General features: G+C 50.4%; 1 protein-coding gene across 2 annotated transcripts in view; it reads right to left on the bottom strand.

Moving 5' to 3' along the window:
• Positions 1-18,355, bottom strand: part of ELF4 (E74 like ETS transcription factor 4) — a 69,449-nt gene that overhangs the window by 11,780 nt on the left and 39,314 nt on the right. Inside the window, exons 1-5 of one of the 2 annotated variants that reach the window (XM_074200218.1) lie at positions 14,056-14,326; positions 5,599-5,805; positions 4,830-5,001; positions 3,260-3,343; positions 1,119-1,295 (exon numbers count right to left, since the gene is read on the bottom strand). In XM_074200218.1, coding sequence (XP_074056319.1) covers positions 1,119-1,295; positions 3,260-3,343; positions 4,830-5,001; positions 5,599-5,670 — 505 coding nt within the window. In that variant the 5' untranslated portion in view covers positions 5,671-5,805; positions 14,056-14,326. Of the gene's footprint in view, positions 1-1,118; positions 1,296-3,259; positions 3,344-4,829; positions 5,002-5,598; positions 5,806-14,055; positions 14,327-18,355 lie in introns of those variants that run through there. The other variant, XM_074200219.1, reaches the window with a different exon arrangement.

Raw genomic sequence — 18,355 nt, forward strand, 5'->3', positions numbered from 1 at the left:
TGGACCCAGATATCTCTGGAGGAGAAAGTGGGATTGGTGACTCAGTGCAGCCCCCCCCCCCCCACTCACATCCAATTCATGGGCTTGTCATGGCATCACCTTCCTGATGTCATGATCCTCTTTGACAATGGACAAACATGACCATGTTACTCATAACAGCCCATCGAGATAGACAGGGCAGGTATTATTTCTACTTTACAGAGAAGGAAACTGAGGCCCAGTGAGGTTAAGTCATTTACCTATCCATAATCACAAAGAAATTCATTGACCATTCATTATTCATCTATTATTTGCCAGCCTAGGAATATGAAGACAAAACCCAAAACAATCTCTGCCCTCAGACAGCCCTCATCCTGGGGGCAGTTGTTAGAATACATATAGGAATAATGGAATGCAAAGTAATTTCCAGGATAGGAAAGCCTTGGGTCTGGGAAGGGAGAGAAAATACCTTGAACCTTGAAGGGAGATGACAAGGGATGAGAGTACTTCAAAGACAAGGTGGCCAGTTTAGCCAGAACATAGTGTTCCATTAGGACTAGGTTGAAACCAGATCATTCAGAGCTCTAAATGTCAATGAGTTTGTAATGTTTCCTGGAGGTAATAGGAAGTCATTGATATTTTTTGTGGCTGGTCCTATGAAACTCATTTTGGTAGCTTTGCGAAGGATGAACTGGAGAAGGAGGAGGCTGTAGGTAGGGAGGCTACTGCAGTGGTCTGATGGGAGATGAAGAAGGCCCACTAGGGCAACAACTATGGGAGTAGAGAGAAAGGCTCCCAATGAGGAAGATATTTGGAGGGAAGATTAATGAGACTTGGCAATTGGCTAGATTGGGGGAGGGGAGAAAAGGAAAGGTAAGAGACAAGGATAGGAGCCAGGCTGGTTCAAACCTGGGAAACAGTTTTTAAGTGTTAGAGGCCCTTCTCTGATTCTTTTCATTTTATGGGAAGTCCTTCTGGGGACACCCCTCCAGTTAAAGTTCAGCATCTCAAGAAAACTAGAGTGGTGCTAATGGTGGCATTTCAGGCGCTGTGGTAGCCAACCCCATGCCAAACTCTGAGTAGGCAGCCACCTGGGAGGCAAGGGCAGCCCTGCTCCTTCCTAAAACAATAGTCCTTACCTTTCTTTTTTGACCTCACTGGCACAGGTCTCTCAAGGTCTTTGTCTTGCAGCATGGAGAACCCCTCAGCGGTCATGCTCCCACTGGTTGGGACGTCTGTTCCCGAGGAAGTAGAAACCACACAGTTGGAGAAAGCCTCAGAAGAATCCTGGTCACCGAACAGCCCGGAGCCATCGACTGCAAAAAAGAAAGACCCAGGTGGTCTGAGCTGGAGGCCAGAACAGGTAGAGGACCTCTCCCCTCCAAGATGGTGGCATCCAGATGTCTCAAGGTCTGGACACACAACCATAGTCCTTGAAGTCTCTCAAGCAGCCCCTAGCCTAAGGCAAGGAAGACAATTCGGTACAACAGGGAGACCTTGGGATTGGGTATAAGAAGTAATGGTTGTTGTTAGTTGTTGTTCTGTCCTGATTTGGGGTCTGCTTGGCAGAGTTAGTAGAGCAGTTTTTCCATTTCCTCCTCCACTTCATTTTACAAATGAAGAAACTGAGGCAGGCAGGGTGAAGTGAATTGCCCAGGGTCACAGAACTAGTGAGTGGCTGATGCCAGATTTGAACTTGGGAAGAGGTGTCTTGACTTTAGGCCTACCATTCTTTCTAACCACTGTACCACCTGACTACCTAGGGAGAAGAGGACCTGAGTTCAATTTCAGCTCTGCTATATATTAGCTGTGGGACCTCAGGTAAATCCCTTGCCCTCTCTGGGTCCCTTTCTCCCCTCTATAACAGGAAGAACTTGAACTTTCCTCTTATATCCCCTCCCCATAAATTTCTTTCCTCTAAGATTATATTCTCTGTATACGCCACGTTTCTGTATACACACACACACACACACACACACACACACACACACACACACACGGTTGTTTGCCAATTGTCTCCTGCGTTGGCCTGTGGATTCTGTGAGGCAAGGATGCCTTGGCTTCTTTGTATCTCAGCTTAGCACTTCATAAATGATTATGGCCTGCCTGGGCTAGGAAGACCCTACTTCGATGAGGTGTGCAGTGATGAAAGACAACTACCCTCCACCCCTGCCTCGACACCTCCAGGGGGACTGAACTGCCCTTAACTAGGAAAATGATCACCTTGATGAATTTGAGAGCTTTGAGAAAACAGAGGGAATACTTCTCAGAGAAAGACACTGAGGCTGGGGGAGAGGAAGGGACTTATCCAAGGTCATATATCAAGTGAGTGGCAGAGCTCAGTCTAGAAACCTGTTCTCCCATTCCTTGCTTTGTGGCTGTAGGCTCTCAGCTCCCGGCAGGAGGCAATTTCCTACTCCCCCACCAAGGCAAGAGAGCATTTTTCTGAAGACAAACCCAGATGGAAGTGGAAGCAAGAGGGGGTAAGGGAGGAAATATCACTGAGGTGGAACACCAGTCTTAGATACAGACAAGGTCTAGTTTTGAATCCTACCTTGGGTCCCAGCTGGACACCCCTGGGCAAGTCCCTTCATCTCTGGGCAGCTCTTTTCTCCATCAAATGATGGGAACAATAATGTCCCCCAAATTAAATGGGTGTCTGTAGGGGCTCAGACCCTAAACACTCATACTGCCTGGAATGGGTTCAGGACCTGGGAGATCTCAGGAGAGCATTCCCAGGGTGGGCTATTTCTGGATTTCCAAGGGAAGAATTCCAACAGTGTCACAATCTGTGTCTTCTAATGCCTGCCTGTGACTCCCTCATTGTACTTACTGGGTCCCTAGTTTCCAAAGCAACATCTAAGCATCCTATCCTCTCCAGACACTGCCAGCTAGAGTAGGGACTAGAAAATCTATGATACTCAATGAACAGAAGGGACCCTGATGGGGCAGCTAGGTGGTGCAGTGGATAGAGCACCGGCCCTGGAGTCAGGAGTACCTGGGTTCAAATCCGGCCTCAGACACTTAATAATGACCTAGCTGTGTGGCCTTGGGCAAGCCACTTAACCCCATTACCTTGCAAAAACTAAAAAAAAAAAAGGGACCCTGAGGTCCAAAGAGAAAAAGACTTGCCCAAGGTCATAAAGCTGGCAAGTAGCAGAAGAGGAATTTGAACCCAAGTGCTCGGACCCCCCCCCTCCACAGTCTAGCACTCTCTCCCTGGCACCTTGCTGCCCCTCTGCTGTTTGGGCTTTCTAGGGTGAGGAAGACTCCAACTCACACATACGACCTTCATCCAGTATGTTGTTGGGGGCCTCAGCATCAAGCAGGACTTCACTGGCTATCGTAGTCTCGTTGTTATCATCTGGTGTGAGGGAAGAGGAAGGAAGTAAGAGAAGTCCATATGGGGCACAAGGTTGGGGGTCATGGGCCCAAGCAGGACTGAGATGGAAGGGAGGTAGGGAGAAACCTGGGAGCTGAGGGGATGCCATGAGGCACAGTGGGGAGGGGAGTCATGGGAAGCCTTATGGCAGAACATCATTGGATTCGACCCCTGGGGCTCCAGCAGAGTCCTAAGGGATGGTCTGAGGGAAGCTGTGGTCAACATCCAAGTGGAATAGTGGGGAGAGCACTAGATTTGGAATATAAAGACCTGGGTTTAAATGCCAGCTTGACTATTCCCCAGGTGATATGATGGCTAAGTCACACCCCTCCCCACCTCTGGGCCTCAATTTCCTCCTCTGAAAAATAGGGGTAATTACACTAGATGATTCTAAGATCAAAGGCTCCACACGTTCGTCCTCATTCCCATTCCTCTACTGGTTCATACCCTTTCCCCACTCCAGCCCCCCAGCCCCCCTGACCAGCCTCACCCTAACTCTCCTACTGGATCACAAAATGTCAGAGTTGAAAGGGACCTTGGAGGCCATCAAAGGTCCTCATTCTACAAATGGGGAAACTGAGGCTCAAAGATGTGATGTGGTTACCCAGCAGCAGAGGGGAGACTCGAACCTAGGTCCTCTGATGGCAAATCCAGCTCTTTTTACCACACTAATCCAACCAATACAATACTGTTTTGTTTCATGAGTTTTGTCTCCTCAGTTAGACTGAAAGCTCCCTGAGGGCCCCGACCATCTCATGATACTTTTGTATCCCACAAGGATGAGCACAGGAATGGTCAGCCCCTCTCCATTCCCCCTCAGGTGCATCGCTTGGTTACCCGAGTATTTCTAAGCTCCCCTTTTCAGGAAGACCTTCTCCAGTCTAGTCAATGAGTCAGCTGCGCCCCATTGGAGGGGATGAGTCCCACTGGTTGTTTGTCTATAACTATTCCAGCTCATAGGATGTGTGTGGGGAGGTTGGGAAAGGGAGGGAGGAATATATCTGTACACGCCCCACCCCCCCTTCTCCATGCTTCGGGTGGACCATTGGTCCTGGCCCTGTTTCCTTGAGGTTGGGGGGGGGGGCTTAGCTTAAAAAAGAGTCACCAGGGAGTGGCTAGGTGGTGCAGTGGATAGAGCACCGGCCCTGGAGTCAGGAGTACCTGAGTGTGGCCTTGGGCAAGCCACTTAACCACACTGCCTTGCAATTAAAAAAAAAAAGAAGAAGAAGAGTCACCAGCCTCCTCAACAAGTCTAGCTTGACTTAATTCACTTCCTAATAGTCCATCAGTTCATGCCTTCTCCACCAGTTCATCTTCCACCCAACTTGGGAGGCAGAAAGAAGTCACTTTCCAGCTTCCCCAAGTCAGAATGTGCTGTTCCCCTTAAGTTTTTCTTTGCTCCCCCCACCTCAGCCCCTCCCCCCCGCTTCCCTGAACCTGCCCAGTCCCAGCCCCAAAGAGGATGGACCTGACACCACAAGGCCTCCCTCCAGGATCTGTTCTTCAGCCACCCCCAGGTCTTGATCTGCAATGATGCCGTTGGAAATTTCATCTCGGTCCATCCCAGAGTAGAGATGTAGCAGTTCTGGGCAGGGCAGCTGTTCCACTATCACTGCTGGAAACACGGAGGGATCATCCAGCTGTGGAGGGAAGGGACAGCTGAAGATAACCTCCCCAAACACACACCTCCTCCAGAGTCCTTCCTGACTCTCCCCAGCCCAGAGTTGTCCCCCACCCCCTGCATCTTACTGGCCTGTATGAAAAAATATCCTTCCCTGGGTGCTAAATGTGGAGGAGGGGAGGCCCCAAAAGGTATTCAATGTCTACACTTGACTGCTGGCCCCAATGAGGCAGTCTAGTCCTCTCTTTCTTTCTTCTTCCCACCCCCCAAGTGTGGTTCCTCCTATGCTTATACTCATAACTATGCCTCCACACCCAGACTTTGAGGTGGGTGCTGAAAGAGAGGAGGTTGGCTTTAAGGTCTGGATATCACCTGAGGCGGGCCTGGGAAGTGATCCCTTAGAATAAGCCCAAGTCAGACTTATTGCCCCCCACCCCACCCAAGATGGAGGTGGGGGGGTGAGAAAGGAAAGGCAGAATTTACATTCACCCCTTGCTGCCCTATGGGAGGGAGGAAGCAGGGGATTGTTTATCAGTGGTCTGAGATCCCAAGGTTAGGATGTTTGTTGGCAGGGGGAGCCCTATCTCTGAGGCTCTAAGGGATTGCACCAGTGTACCTGTTGGATTTCCTCCATTTCGCTGTTGGCAAACTCAAATATCAGTTCACTGCTCTGAACGGCAGTGGCCATGCTGCCTCCTCTCAAGGCCAATGAGAAGGGGACCTCTGAGGCCTGGAGATCTGGGCTGAGAGAGTCACAGATGTATGAAAACCAGCCCTGGGGTCAGGGCAGCATGCTGGGTGGGACTCAGCTGGCTGGAGAGACCTGGATAGAAAAGAGGGAGAGAAGAGAAGGCTATGAATTCACTTTCCCCTGGGTTCAGTCTATTAGTCCTAAGGACCACCTAGAAGCCATAGGAGAAGGAAAAGAGGAAAGATGAGAAGAGAAAGTAAAGAATCATAGATTGGCAGAGTTGGGAGAGTCTGAAGAGATCATCTACTCCAATTCCCTGATTTGAACAAAGAGGAAACTGAGGCCCAGAGAAAGGTAGCTAATTGCACAAGGTCACTTGATTTCCAGCCTTAGCAGAGCCAGGTCTATAATCCTGGTCTCCTAGTCCATTGCTCTCCACTACATAAGAAATAAAAGAGAAGAGACAGACAAGCAAAAACAAAGAAGGAAGGAAGAAGGAGGATGGGGATGGAAATCAAGAGACTGAGAAATAAAGGGATCTTGTAAAAGATGGAATCAAGGTCTAGAGTCCTACAAAGGGGGAAGGCACAAGAGGAAAGAGAGATAATGCTTCCATTTAACAAATATTTCTTGAGAGTAGCACTGACCCGGGGGTGGGGGGTGGGGGGTGGGGAGCAGACCCAGAAAAATAAGGAAGACCCCTAGAGAGGCCAGGTCTCCTCCCCTTAGTTGGCCTCTTGAGCTGCTTCAGTCCCTGCTCCCTTTCCCCTCCTCTCCCTCTTCTCTTCTCCTTTGCTCCTCTCCTCTCCTCTCCTTTTCCTTTTCCTCTCCTCCTACTTGCCTCACACTTTCCTTTCTTTGGAGAAAGCCCTGGCCCCCTTTGCCCACACATCTCCCTTCCCCCAACCTACTCTGGGCCAACAGAAGACACAAGTTGGAGAGATCGGCATTCTGTAAGAGCTGGATGTACTGGTTAGCCAGCTGGCAGTCTGTCAGAATTTACCCCCAGACCCCAATGGAGGAAAGATCTGAGCTGGGCAGGGATTGTACTAAAAGCACCCCCCCCCCCCTTATATAAACTTGCCCAGAAAGCTGGAAAACAGGGGAGACAAGATGCCCTGGCCCTGAGTCCCCCCCCATTGGCAGTTGTTCTGGTTTCAGGACTGAAGTGTCATGCTAGGAAAGCATGGGGAACCTACCCCCCAAGCTCCCCCAAAAGACAAGGATCAACAACATATCTCCCCTAGAAACTGGGGAAGATAGCAACAGTTTTGGGGGATGGGGGTAGGGAAGAGGGCAGCCTGCCTGGGCTCCAAGTCCCTTTCAGGACCCCCCCCCCCCCACCTTGCTAGGAAGTCTGCTCTGAAAACTCACCACTGAGACCAACAATTGACTGCATCCCATCTTAATTCCTCCATTTCAGGAGTTTTGGTCCTGCCCCTCTCCCCATCCCCTTCCCCCAGCTTCTGAAAAGCAGAGACTATACCTTCAGTTAGTCTCGCCTTTATCTCCCAGTATCTGGCCCAAGGGTAGGCACAGGTGCTTGAAAATCTTATTCAGGATTGCAGCTTCAACCCCTTCTCAGATGCTTTCCAAACTCTACAGAGCAGATTGCCCTCCAATGCTTCCTCTCCCTTTCCCTGCTGGCCATCTATCTCTACCTGGATGTTTGACGTCAGCATCTCAAACATAAAGTGACCAAAATCGACCTCCTCCTTCCAGCCCTCCACCCTAATCAGCTCTCCTGCTGATTCCCTATTTCTCTCCATGGCACCCCACTCACTCTCCCCACCTTAGAAACTGCTTTCTTCCTCTTCTCACCAGCCCCTCCATCATGCAAGCAGTTGACAAATCCGGTCGATTCTACATCGGAAAGCTCTTTTCCATCCATGGCTTTCTCTGCCTCTCACCTAGTTCAGGCCCTCATCACCTCTCCCCAGGACTATTGCAACAGCAAATTAAGTCTCCCTGCTTCCAGTCTCTCTCCTCTCCAATCTATCTACCACACAGCTGCTGAAATTATCTTCCTACAGCTCAAGGCAGGCCATGTTCCTACTTTATTTAAAAACCTGTTACTAGTTCAATGTGACCTACTGGATAATGTCTGAAGTCTTGACTCTGACATTCAAGACCCCTTTGATTCTGTTTCCCATTCCAGTCTTATTTCCACATTGTAGGCAAAACTGGACTTTGCATCTAGTCTACCCAAACCAACCTCCCTTCACTCAAGACACAGGTCAGGTCACGGATCTTCCATGTAATCTTTCTTCCACCCATCCTCCTCCAAATTTCCAACAATCCCTTATACTTATCTGTGAACACCTTTTATAACAATGGCTAATATTTATAGAGCATTTATTATATATATTGTACATATAGATGTCTGAGTGAATATGCATAAAATGTCATTTGAACATGCTTAGTCTCCATCCTTTGGCCCACTGAGATTCAGCTGAACAACTGCTGATTCACTGATTAAATTTACTAAGTAATTATTAAATAATTTTACTCAGTTTACTAGATAAGGATGCAAAATGCAAAACCAAAAACATCCCCTATCTTCAGGGAAAGGATTGCTAAGAGCTATTGCTGTTCATTGGAAAGAGCCCAGGATTTGGATTAAGAGGAGTTGAGTTTGAATTCTGGCTCTAATTCATTCTATGTGAATAGTTTTTCTCATTTGTAAAATGAGGCAGTTGGACATTTTCATAAACTGTATGACCCTAGGCAAGTCACTTAACCTTACTTGGCCTCAGTTTTCTCCTCTATAAAATGATTATAATAACAGCACCAGGCTTGTTGTGTGGATTAAATGAGATCATAATTGTATAAAGTGTAATTGAAACTGCAGAGCCCAGTAGTGCTAATGTAAATGTTAGTTATTATGATGATGACTACCTCGCAAGGTTGTTGTGCTGAGTAATTGATGTATGTAAAAAAAAGCACTTTGTAAGCTTTAAAATGTTCTAGAAATGAAAGTTATTTTTATGATACAAAACTGGAGAGATCAGTGTGAACTTCCTGAAGGCATAAATTGGGTCTTACCTGTCTTTGTATACCTGCCCAGGGTCTTGGGAGGCAAAGGCTCTAAACACTGACTTATTGAATTGAATTTTTCACATAAGAAAGTCCAAGATCCTGATTGTGGCCTTCAAGGATTCAAGGCCAGAATCCACTCATCTGGCCCTTAGAAGGCAGGATTTGAACCGGGGCCTAGACCCTTTAGGATATAGAATCAGTAGATCTGAGTGATCATAGCCTTCCTCTTTGGATCTGTTTTCTCCTAAAAATAATTCTAATTCCTCCTCCTAATAGTAATACTAATTTTTCCCCCTTCCTAATAATAATAATAGCTTCCATTTATATAGCTTGAAAATTTGCTAATAAGCATGTAACAAATAGCACATTTGATCCTCACATCTCTGGGAAGTCGGTGCTATTATTAGACCCTCTTTTCAAGATGAGGAAACGGGCAGGCAGAAGTTAAGTGATTTGTCCAAGGTCAGTCAGCTAGTGTGGAGACCTGGATTTGAACCCACTGCACCACCGAGCCACTTCCTTGGTGAGGATGCTTCCCTCAAAAAGGCTTCAGCCCTGGAGAGAGTGCTCAATAAAACTGAAATCCCCAGAGATTTGGGTTTGGGAAGGCCATGGAAAGAGCTGACCAGGGTTCAGATCTGGACTGTGCCACCTCACGTACGTGTCCCTAAGGCACTGAAAATCTCAGTTTACCCATCTCTAAAATGGGGGAGAGGTAAACTGGACCCTATGACATTTAAGGTCCCTTCCAGCCTGAAAACCTCTGATCCATTGTTGGTGTACTGCCTTGGTTTGTTATTCTTTCAACTCCCAGAGGTTTTACCTACTCAGCTAAGCTTCCTTAAGCCAGGGAGGGTACATCATCATAGACTTCCTTTGTATCTTCCACCACCACCCCCCCCCCCCATGCTCAATGCTGTGTGAGGACTCACTTAGCTTGATTGATTTCTCTCGTTGACCTGATTCCCAGCTCTGTTTAACACCCCTTGATAGCAGCAGGCCTATGGCTCCGCCTCTCAGTCAGCCAAGTGACCACATCCTTTGGGGGCTACCACCACAGCTGAAAGGCCAGGAAAACCCCCCCTTTCCCTCCCCCCCCCCCCGACTGAGGGGGGAGGGGAGAGGGGGAAGAGGTGCTGGTTGGCCCAGACCTTCTTACCTTGGTGGGAAAAAAAATCTACTTTCAAAAGTGGGGGGATGAGAGGAAAGGCCCTTTCCCCCCCATACCTGCCCAAATGCGTGTAGGCTGCTTGCCCAGGCTGACTGAGCCTGTTAGAATTCTGCTCTGGCCTCAAAGCTAGCTGGGAGTTGGCATTCGGTGCCATTTTCCTAAAAACCCTTGGTTGGCTCTCTTCATTGCCCCCATCACAAGTACCCTGAGAGCAAACTTCTCTTGGCTCATTTCCTAGCCACACAGTCACCTAACCCCCCAAACAAAAATAACAAGTAAATCAAAAGCGAAAGGCATTCTGGTCTCAGTGAAGAAGACCAGAGTTTAAGTCTCTCTTCTTCTGATAAACATTGGATGACCCAGGGCAAATTACTTAACCTCTCAATGCTCTCTAATCCGGTGCTAGGGAAGTCAAATAGAAACAGAGGCCAGGAAATCAAACCTCCGGATCCCTGTGGGCTACAGATTGAGTCAAAAAATTCCATATTAACATGATCCCCGCTCTATTGTATTTTTGTTTATTTTGTCATATAGTGCCCAATTACAGGTTTTGGTTTTTGGCAGTGCAATGGGGTTAAGTGATTTGCACAAGGTGAGAGAGCTAGTGTGAAAATGTCGGAGGCTGGATTTGAATTTAGGGTCACCTGATTCCAGTGCTGTATCCACAGAACCACCTAGTTGCCCCATTTCCAATTCCATTTTAATGTGGTTCCAGGGAGCCCCTGGGAGTTACCTTCTCACCTAACCTCCCTGGGTCTCAGCTGCTTCTCCTGTCAAACAGCCATAGTAGTATTTGGCCTTGCTAACTCGTAGGAGCTCCAACAAAAAAGCTTATTTTATGGGATTTAGCATTGAGAAGGACCTTAGAAACTGTCTGGATTCTCATTTTACAGATGAGGAAACTGAGGCCAAAGAAGGAGAAGGAACTTACTCAAGATCACACAAGGAGTAAGATCGTAGGACCTTGGTTCAAACATTGGCTTTGCTAATTTCCTGAGCATGTCACTCCTTTCTGGGTCTCAGTTTCCCTGCTTGTTAAATGAGAGGATTGGACAAATCAATCTAATCTCATATCTAAAGCTTTTACCTTTCCTAAATCCCAGGTAGATGTCCTAGAGGAAGGTACTTTGGGATTGATCTCAGGAAAAATTGAGTTCAAATCCAACCATAGATACTTATTCACTGTATAACCTTTGGTAAATCACTTCATCTCATTCTGCCTCAGTTTCCTGAATTGTAAAATAGGGATAGTAGCACCTACTTCCCAATGTGAAGATCAAATAAGCTCATATTTGTAAAACTCTTAGTTTTAGTGTTTGGAATTCAGTAAGTGCTTAATAAATGATTGTGTCTTTCCTTTCTAAGCCATTTGTAGGACCCAAAAATTATCAGCTCTTCATCATTGCATCCTCTTTCCAGCTAATCAGAAAAAAGGTGACTTCTCTCCACTACCACCCACCTGGTGGCCTTTCAGCTCCTGCTTTTCCTCTCAGCCAATCCAGAAAGTTCTTACTGTCTCATTTCTACCAGGTGGCTTAGCAGAGAGCTACTCATTGCTAGGCTTTCCCAATGGCCATATTTTTTTTTTTGCATTGGTCTCGGGCTGGGTACCAGGAGGTGTGTGGTGTGTGATTTATGGGGATTGTTGACCCATCCATGCCTTTGTGTCCACCCTGCCCACTTATATATAAAAAAGTACAGCAGGGCAACTCTGGGAGACTATCAGTAGAGCCCCCCCCCTTCCCCTCCTGTAAAAGAAGTCAAGTGGTGTATATTGCTGCCCTTGCAGTCCAGTCTAAGTTGCCCCTCCCCAAATCAGAAGGCAGTGATGTCCCTTTTTGCCCTGGTATTCTTGCCTCCTGAGCCCTGGGCCATTCAGTAGTGGGTCTGCTGAAAATGTTGGTTGAACTGAATTGAATGATGGGGGCGGGGGCAGGTCTGGGGGCTGCCCTTCCCCTCCAGGAGCTGCCAGTCTACCGAAGAGAAGATGCAGGGGAAACACAGACATTCCGACCGAATATATTACCCAATAATTACAAGAGGGAGAGATAGCTAATAGGGGATCCAGGAAGAGGTCTCCCTGGAGGACAGAGCTCCTGCTTTACAACAAGTCTGAGGTGGGAAGGTTAGGGGCAAATGTCTTCCGGGTCTGGGGGAACAAGGGGGCAGGGATGGCATGCTGGGGGAGCTGCCCAGAGTGGGGTCACTGAGGCAGGGGGGAATGTGAGGGCACGTGAAGGGAGACATTGGGCCCTTAGCAGAGGATGGGGATGCTGAGTGGGAGGGACTGGTCGGCCTGGGCTCCAGGAGAGGCTGTGAGGGTGCTAGGGGGCTCAGTGCACAGAATGGGGAGTGATCCCTGAGAGGATGGGGTGCGTTTAGGGAAGGAATGACAGGGGCTTCGGGAGGCTACGGAAGGCTCAGCAATAGAGACTGGGGGGTTCTGGGGGGTTCTGGGAGGCGCGGGAGGGCACCAGGAGAGAAGGGAAGGGAAGGGCCTGAGGGTTTCAGTGAGGGGGGCTGAAGGGGACGAGGGAACCGGGACTCGGTGGGGGAAGGGGGAGGAGGGCTAGGCGTGGTTGGGGTTCAGTCAGAAGGTGGGGGAGTCCATGGGGAGACGAGGAAGTAGAAGATTCGGGAAGGAGCTGGGGAGCTTGTGGGGGGGGGGTCCTTGCCCGTGATGGGGCCAGTGGGAGGCCGGCGGGGATCCACGAGATGCAGGTGCTCGCTGAGAAGTTGGGGTGCTCGGGGAGCCGCATGGAGCTGCCTGCCGTAGGCCAGCCCGCTGATGCCGCTGATGCTGGTTCAAAGCCGCCCAGTCATGCTGGGCCCCGGGGTGCCGGCGCGGGCCCCGCGGCAGGGTCGATGCCCCCCGGTGGGGGGGGAGAGAAGCCGATGGGCTCCCTCCTCTCTGTCGCCGCGTCTTAAAGCACTTTCGCAAACTCTGCGAAGCTCGCGCGTCCCCGCGCCGCCGCCGCCGCCGCCGCCGCCGCCGCCGCCGCCGGGGCCCGGGTCGGGGCCGCGGAGGGGGGCCGCGGGGTGGGGGGGGCGGGGCCCCGGCGGCCTCCCGGCCCCGCCCCCGGCCCGGCCCCGCCCCCGCAGCACCTTCCGACCCGGTAGGCCGCCGGCGGCTCGGGCTCGGGCTCCGCAGGTGGCCGAGGGGGCGGGGGCGGGGGCGGGGGGGAGAGGGGCGCTCATTTGCATGCGGGCCCGGCCCCCTCCCCCGCCTCCGGAGCGCACGGCGCCGCAGCCCCTCCCCCGCCCCCCAGGAAACCGCCGCCGGGGGCCCGGAGGCTGGGGGGAGGGGGCCGCCCCGGCGGGAAGGCGGCGGGGGGGGAGGGGCCCCAGGCCTCGGGCCCTGGGAACCCCGGGGCCTGCGGGCGGGGCCTCAGTCCTCACCTCGGCTTCCCGGCGGGGCTGAGCCGAGCCCCGGGAACCTTTTCCCCCTTTGCCCCCACTCCTGGGACTCGGGGCGGCCCCGGCCGGGAGGCTGCGCCAGCGGCCTGCGGAGCCCCAGGCGGCTTGGGGGTGCGCCGCGCGGGGCCGGGGCCGGCGGAGCCGCGCGCCGCTTGGAGGCCGCCGCCGCCGCCGCCGCCGCTCCGGAGCTCCCCAGCTCGGTGCCAGATCCTGGGCCGCGGGCTGGGGGGGGGGGGTTGTTGAGTGACTGAGTGAGCGACTGAGTCAGCGAGCCGGTGAGTCACGGCGTGCGTGGCTGACAATCCCCTCAGCTGACCGCGCGGGCCCGGGGCCGGCCGGGGGGCCCCTGGCGCCCAGCACTGCCAGCACACGCGCGCACACACACACACACGCACACACACCACTCGCCCCCCCCCCCGCTCACAGACAGTGACACACGCAGTGACACACACCACTCGTCACCACACACACAGACACGGCGACACAGAGACACACACACAGACACACGCACACACGCACGCACGCTCCCCTTCCAGTGAAGCCTGGCAGAAACATCAGCATTTTCCAGCTGCAAGGAACCTGTTGTCAGCCAAGTCGTCCAACATTTCCCCCTTCCCCATTTTACAGAGGAGGACACTGAGGTCTAAAGAAGGAAAGGGACTGGCCCAAAGCCAAAGAAGGAAGTCCCAGCTTCACCCCAACCGGCTCCCCTCCCCCCGGCCGGCGGCCCCAAACGGCCCCTCCGGAGCACTCACCCCGATCGGGCAGCCGACGATCCCCATCACCTAGCAGCTACAGCAGGCTCTAGCTCGAGATCAATGAACTCCGATATCGACGTTTTACTAGACAGTCGGACGGGGGAGGGGTGTGGTCCCGGCCACGGAGCTCAGCCCAGCGATCGAGGCACGGAGCAAACAGGTTGTCGCAGGGAACAAACCCACAACCGGGCTCCCTTCTCTCTCCAGCCCTGAGCTCCAAGTCCGGAGTGCAGCATTATCTTTCCCTTGCCAGCTCGTGCGCGCTCTCTCTCTCTCTCTCCCCCCCCCCCTCCTCTCTCTCTCTCTCTCTCTCTCTCTCTCTCTCTCTCTCTCTCTCTCTCTCTCACACACACACACACACACACACACACACACACACACAAGGGGCTGGGACCCAAAGCAGATTTTGTTGTTGTTGTTGTTAATAAAGCTCCTCCTTCGTGTTCCTTTCTGCCACCCCCTCCATTTGAGATGAAATCAGGAAGAGAGAGGCAAAGCTAAAGACAGTGGGAGCTGGGCTGCCTGGGGTCTCACTGTGCTTATTTACATGAAAGCCCTGTTTCCTTCCTGGTCCTCCAGGCTCCAGCCTATTCCAACATGGACCTTCCAGACTCTGCCTTGGGCCTTGGCCCTCACCTGCAATTGCAAATTGCTTCATTTAGACATGGAAGAGGAGGACAGCGATGGACCTAAGCTCCACTCTGCCTCAGACTTGCTCTGAAGATGGGGAAAACCTACCTGGCCTAACTTCTTCCCTGTTACTCCCTTCTCCTTCTTCCATCCTGCCTTTTAGCCAATCTGGCCGATTTGCAAAGTCCTCCTTTTCAACATTTCACCTCCTACCTCCCAGATTTTTCCACAAGCATCCCTGGTTCCTGGAATTCACTCCCTCCTCACCTAGGCCCCAGAATCCACAATTGACTTCAAGGCTGAACCACTTCTTACAGGAAACCTGATCCAATCTCATTAATTATTTATGAGGGCTTTTTCATTATAGGTTTCTATAATCATTGATCAGTTTACTCATTGGATAACCCAGGAGAATGGAAGCTCCATGAGGAGCAGGGATTCTTCTTTTTGGTCCTTTTGAGTTCTACTGCCCAACTCTGATATATTTAAACCAAGTACTGGTTGCAAAGAATTAATATCAGCACTGTGTGAACATATTTCTTACTGTCTTTAGGCCTTCACTTTCTCTTTTGTGATATTCACAGGGGAGTAGTAAAGGGGGGGGGGCTGGACTTAAGGATCAACTCCTTATGCATTGGGGGAAGTGAAAAGGAGTCACAGGCTCCTCTCCAGTCCCCACCCCTGAGGTTGAGGAGGTCTTCTGTATTTGCTCCTTCCTCCCCAACCCCTGGAGAGATTTAGAGGGGAAGTTGTGGGCAAGAACATGGCAGATCCAATGATCCTGGTACAATTCTGGAATTTAAGTGGATGACTAAAGGACTTGGAGATCTCCACCTTTAGGGTTCTATCATTGTGTAAGACCATTCTTCATAGAAATAGGTGCTTCTAGTAAGAGATCAGAATTATACAGTGGGGAAAGCTCCAGACTTGGAGCCAAAAAGTCCTTGTTTTTTCTACTTTACAGATTTGGGCATCTTAAGAAAAGTCCCTGCCTGTCTCTGGGTCTGAGTTTCCTCCTCTGAAAATAAATGGCTGGGCCTAAATGATCTCCATGGATCCTTCCATCCAATCTTAAACCCAAGTGTTATAGGCTACTTCACCTGGATTAAGGAAGACTTGGCAAGACACAACTCCAGATTGCCTCAGTTTCCTCAACTGTAAAATGACCTGGAGAAGGAAAAGGGCAAACTACTCAAGTACTACCGATAAGAAAACACCAAAAAGGATCACAAAGAGATGGACAGACAGAGGCATTGTTAAAAGGCTAGAGTTGGAAAAAAAAAAGCTTCAAATCCCAGCTCTGCTAGCCATCTGACCTTAGCCAAGTTCCTTCCCCACTCTGGGTCTCAGTTTCCTCCTCTGAAAATGAGAAGGGGGGAGGGGTACAGCAGGTATCTTTTAAGATCCATTATATGTCTAATACCTGTGTGACCACCTGAAATGTCAGGTGTGTTTTTTTACAGCTAACCCTTAGAGTCCCACTCAGTAGGCAAACACATATCTGGCAACTATCTTTCCCTTTCCTTCCATCTTTCTGACCTCAGGGACCTGCATTTCACAGCTGATCTGTTTGGCTCCTAATCCACAACAGCAAGAGAACATCTAAACCAATTCCCTATCCATGTTACACATAGGGAAACTGAGGCCCAGAAGGATCACACAACCTCTTTGTGGCAGCACTAGAATTAGCCCCCAGTCTCTCCTCAGTAGCTAACTGAGGGACAACAGCAGTGACCTACCCACCTTTGATGACCTGTATACTATGGAGGAGAAAAGGAAGGTTTTGACTCCCCCTTGACACTGCCTTGGGATGGTTATCTAATTTCTTGACAGTTTTCTGAATTTTGAAAATGGCTTATGGGGGAAATAAATCTTAGGCTACCAACTTTGGGGGGCAGGGTCAACAGTGTGTGTGTGATGGCTGAAATAATCCCTAGGTTGGGTAGCAAAGATGATAAAATGAGGCACAATGGTAGAGAAGTCTTGAAAAATATGATACTGTGGAAACTCGAGGGATTGTCACCATCATTCAAGACTGTGGTTTGGTTTGGTGAAAAGAGAACTCACAGACCTCCGAGGCAGGAGACTTGGGTTCAGGCTGTGCTCCCCACTACTTCTCTGTGTGATTCTCAGCCACTTACTTCCCTTCTGGTGGCCTCTGCTTCCCCCGACATCAAATGAGATGTATGAGGACACAGGTGCTAGAAGGGTCAGAGGACTGACACTCACTGGATGACCCTGCAAGGCACTTCATCTCCCTAGGCCTTAGTTTCCTCACCTGTAAAATGAGGAGTTGGAAAGTCTAAGTTCCTTTCCAACTCCAAATCTCTGAAAACCCAATTTCAGAGAGAGAATCATGAAGGTCTTGGCCTGATGTCCAGTCCTCTCACTTTCCTAATATGGTGACAAGAGACCCCTCCCATACCAAGGCCTCAGTTTCTTTTTCAGCACAATGAAAGGGGTTGCACTCCGGGGTTTCACAGGTCCCTTCTGGCTCTGTCATTTTCTATTCTAAGTTCTTGCCTATTCTGTACATTAAGGTCTCCTCTAGCTCTGCCAGAATCTGCTTTAAGATTCTCCCAGGCAGGGATTTGGTGAAAGTGTTAAGTGTCATCCAGAGAGCCTTGCATCCCAGAAATCCTCAATGGCTCCAGGCTGGATCTGGGAGACTTCATTCTCAGACTACCTAGTGGGGGAGGGTCCCAGGTTGCAACAGCTGTGAGTGCCTGGGGCCCTGGCAGCAGGGATTGGGTGGGGTGCAGTTGTCAGGAGAGATCTCCCCAGCCCCCAGCTCCTCTCCCTCCCTGTAACACCCTTGGGGTTGTGGTTATGTGGCAACATCGATGCAGAAGGGCCATGGAGGAAGGGGGCGGTACTGACAGTGATGGAAAAAGAAAAAAAGGGCCCTCCCCAAATCGTCTGTTGAAAACACCCAGAAAGCGGCCCCTGGCCCAGTCCAGTGCCCACCTAGCCTGCCATGAGCTGCTCTTCTCCCATCAAAGGCATGCTGACCACAGCTGATCAGAGGAGTATAGATTTAGGATGCCAATCATCCTCATTTTATACATGAGGAAACTAGGGTCCAGAGATAGAAAGAGATTTATTCAAGTTCACACAGCTAATAAGGGTCAAAGATGACTCAAGGAAGATGAGAGAGAATCTGGGGTCCTTAATCAGACCAAGTCAAAGCTAGAATGGGCCTCAGAGCAGATCCACCCCCCTCATTTTTCAAAGGAGGAAACTGAGGCCCCAAGGGAGGAAGTGGCTTGTCCTATTGTTAGTGCTCTTTCTTCAGCCTCCACCCCCATCTCTTACAGCTGGTAGTCAAAGTGAGTACAGGATAGGCCTGGACTCAGCAAGAACCCATTTCAAATTTTAACTGTGTGATCTTGGGCCAGGAACTGCCTCAGTTTCCTTAACTGTAAAATAAGGATAATAATGAAACGGACTCTCTAGAATGGTTGTGAAGATCAGCTGAGATAACATCAGTCAACTGGGTAAAGACAGTGCCTGCACATAGTAGACCCTGAATAAATGTTTCCTTCCTGCCTGCTAATTATGAACACTGAATCATAGCTTTCTTCTTAGAAGGTAACTCAGGTGGCTAATCCAATCCTCCTCGTTGACAGAACGGGAAAGTGAGGCCCAGGCAGGGAAGTGACTTGCC

The sequence above is a fragment of the Macrotis lagotis genome, chromosome X (genome assembly GCF_037893015.1).
Source record: "Macrotis lagotis isolate mMagLag1 chromosome X, bilby.v1.9.chrom.fasta, whole genome shotgun sequence".
Lineage (NCBI taxonomy): Eukaryota > Metazoa > Chordata > Mammalia > Peramelemorphia > Peramelidae > Macrotis > Macrotis lagotis.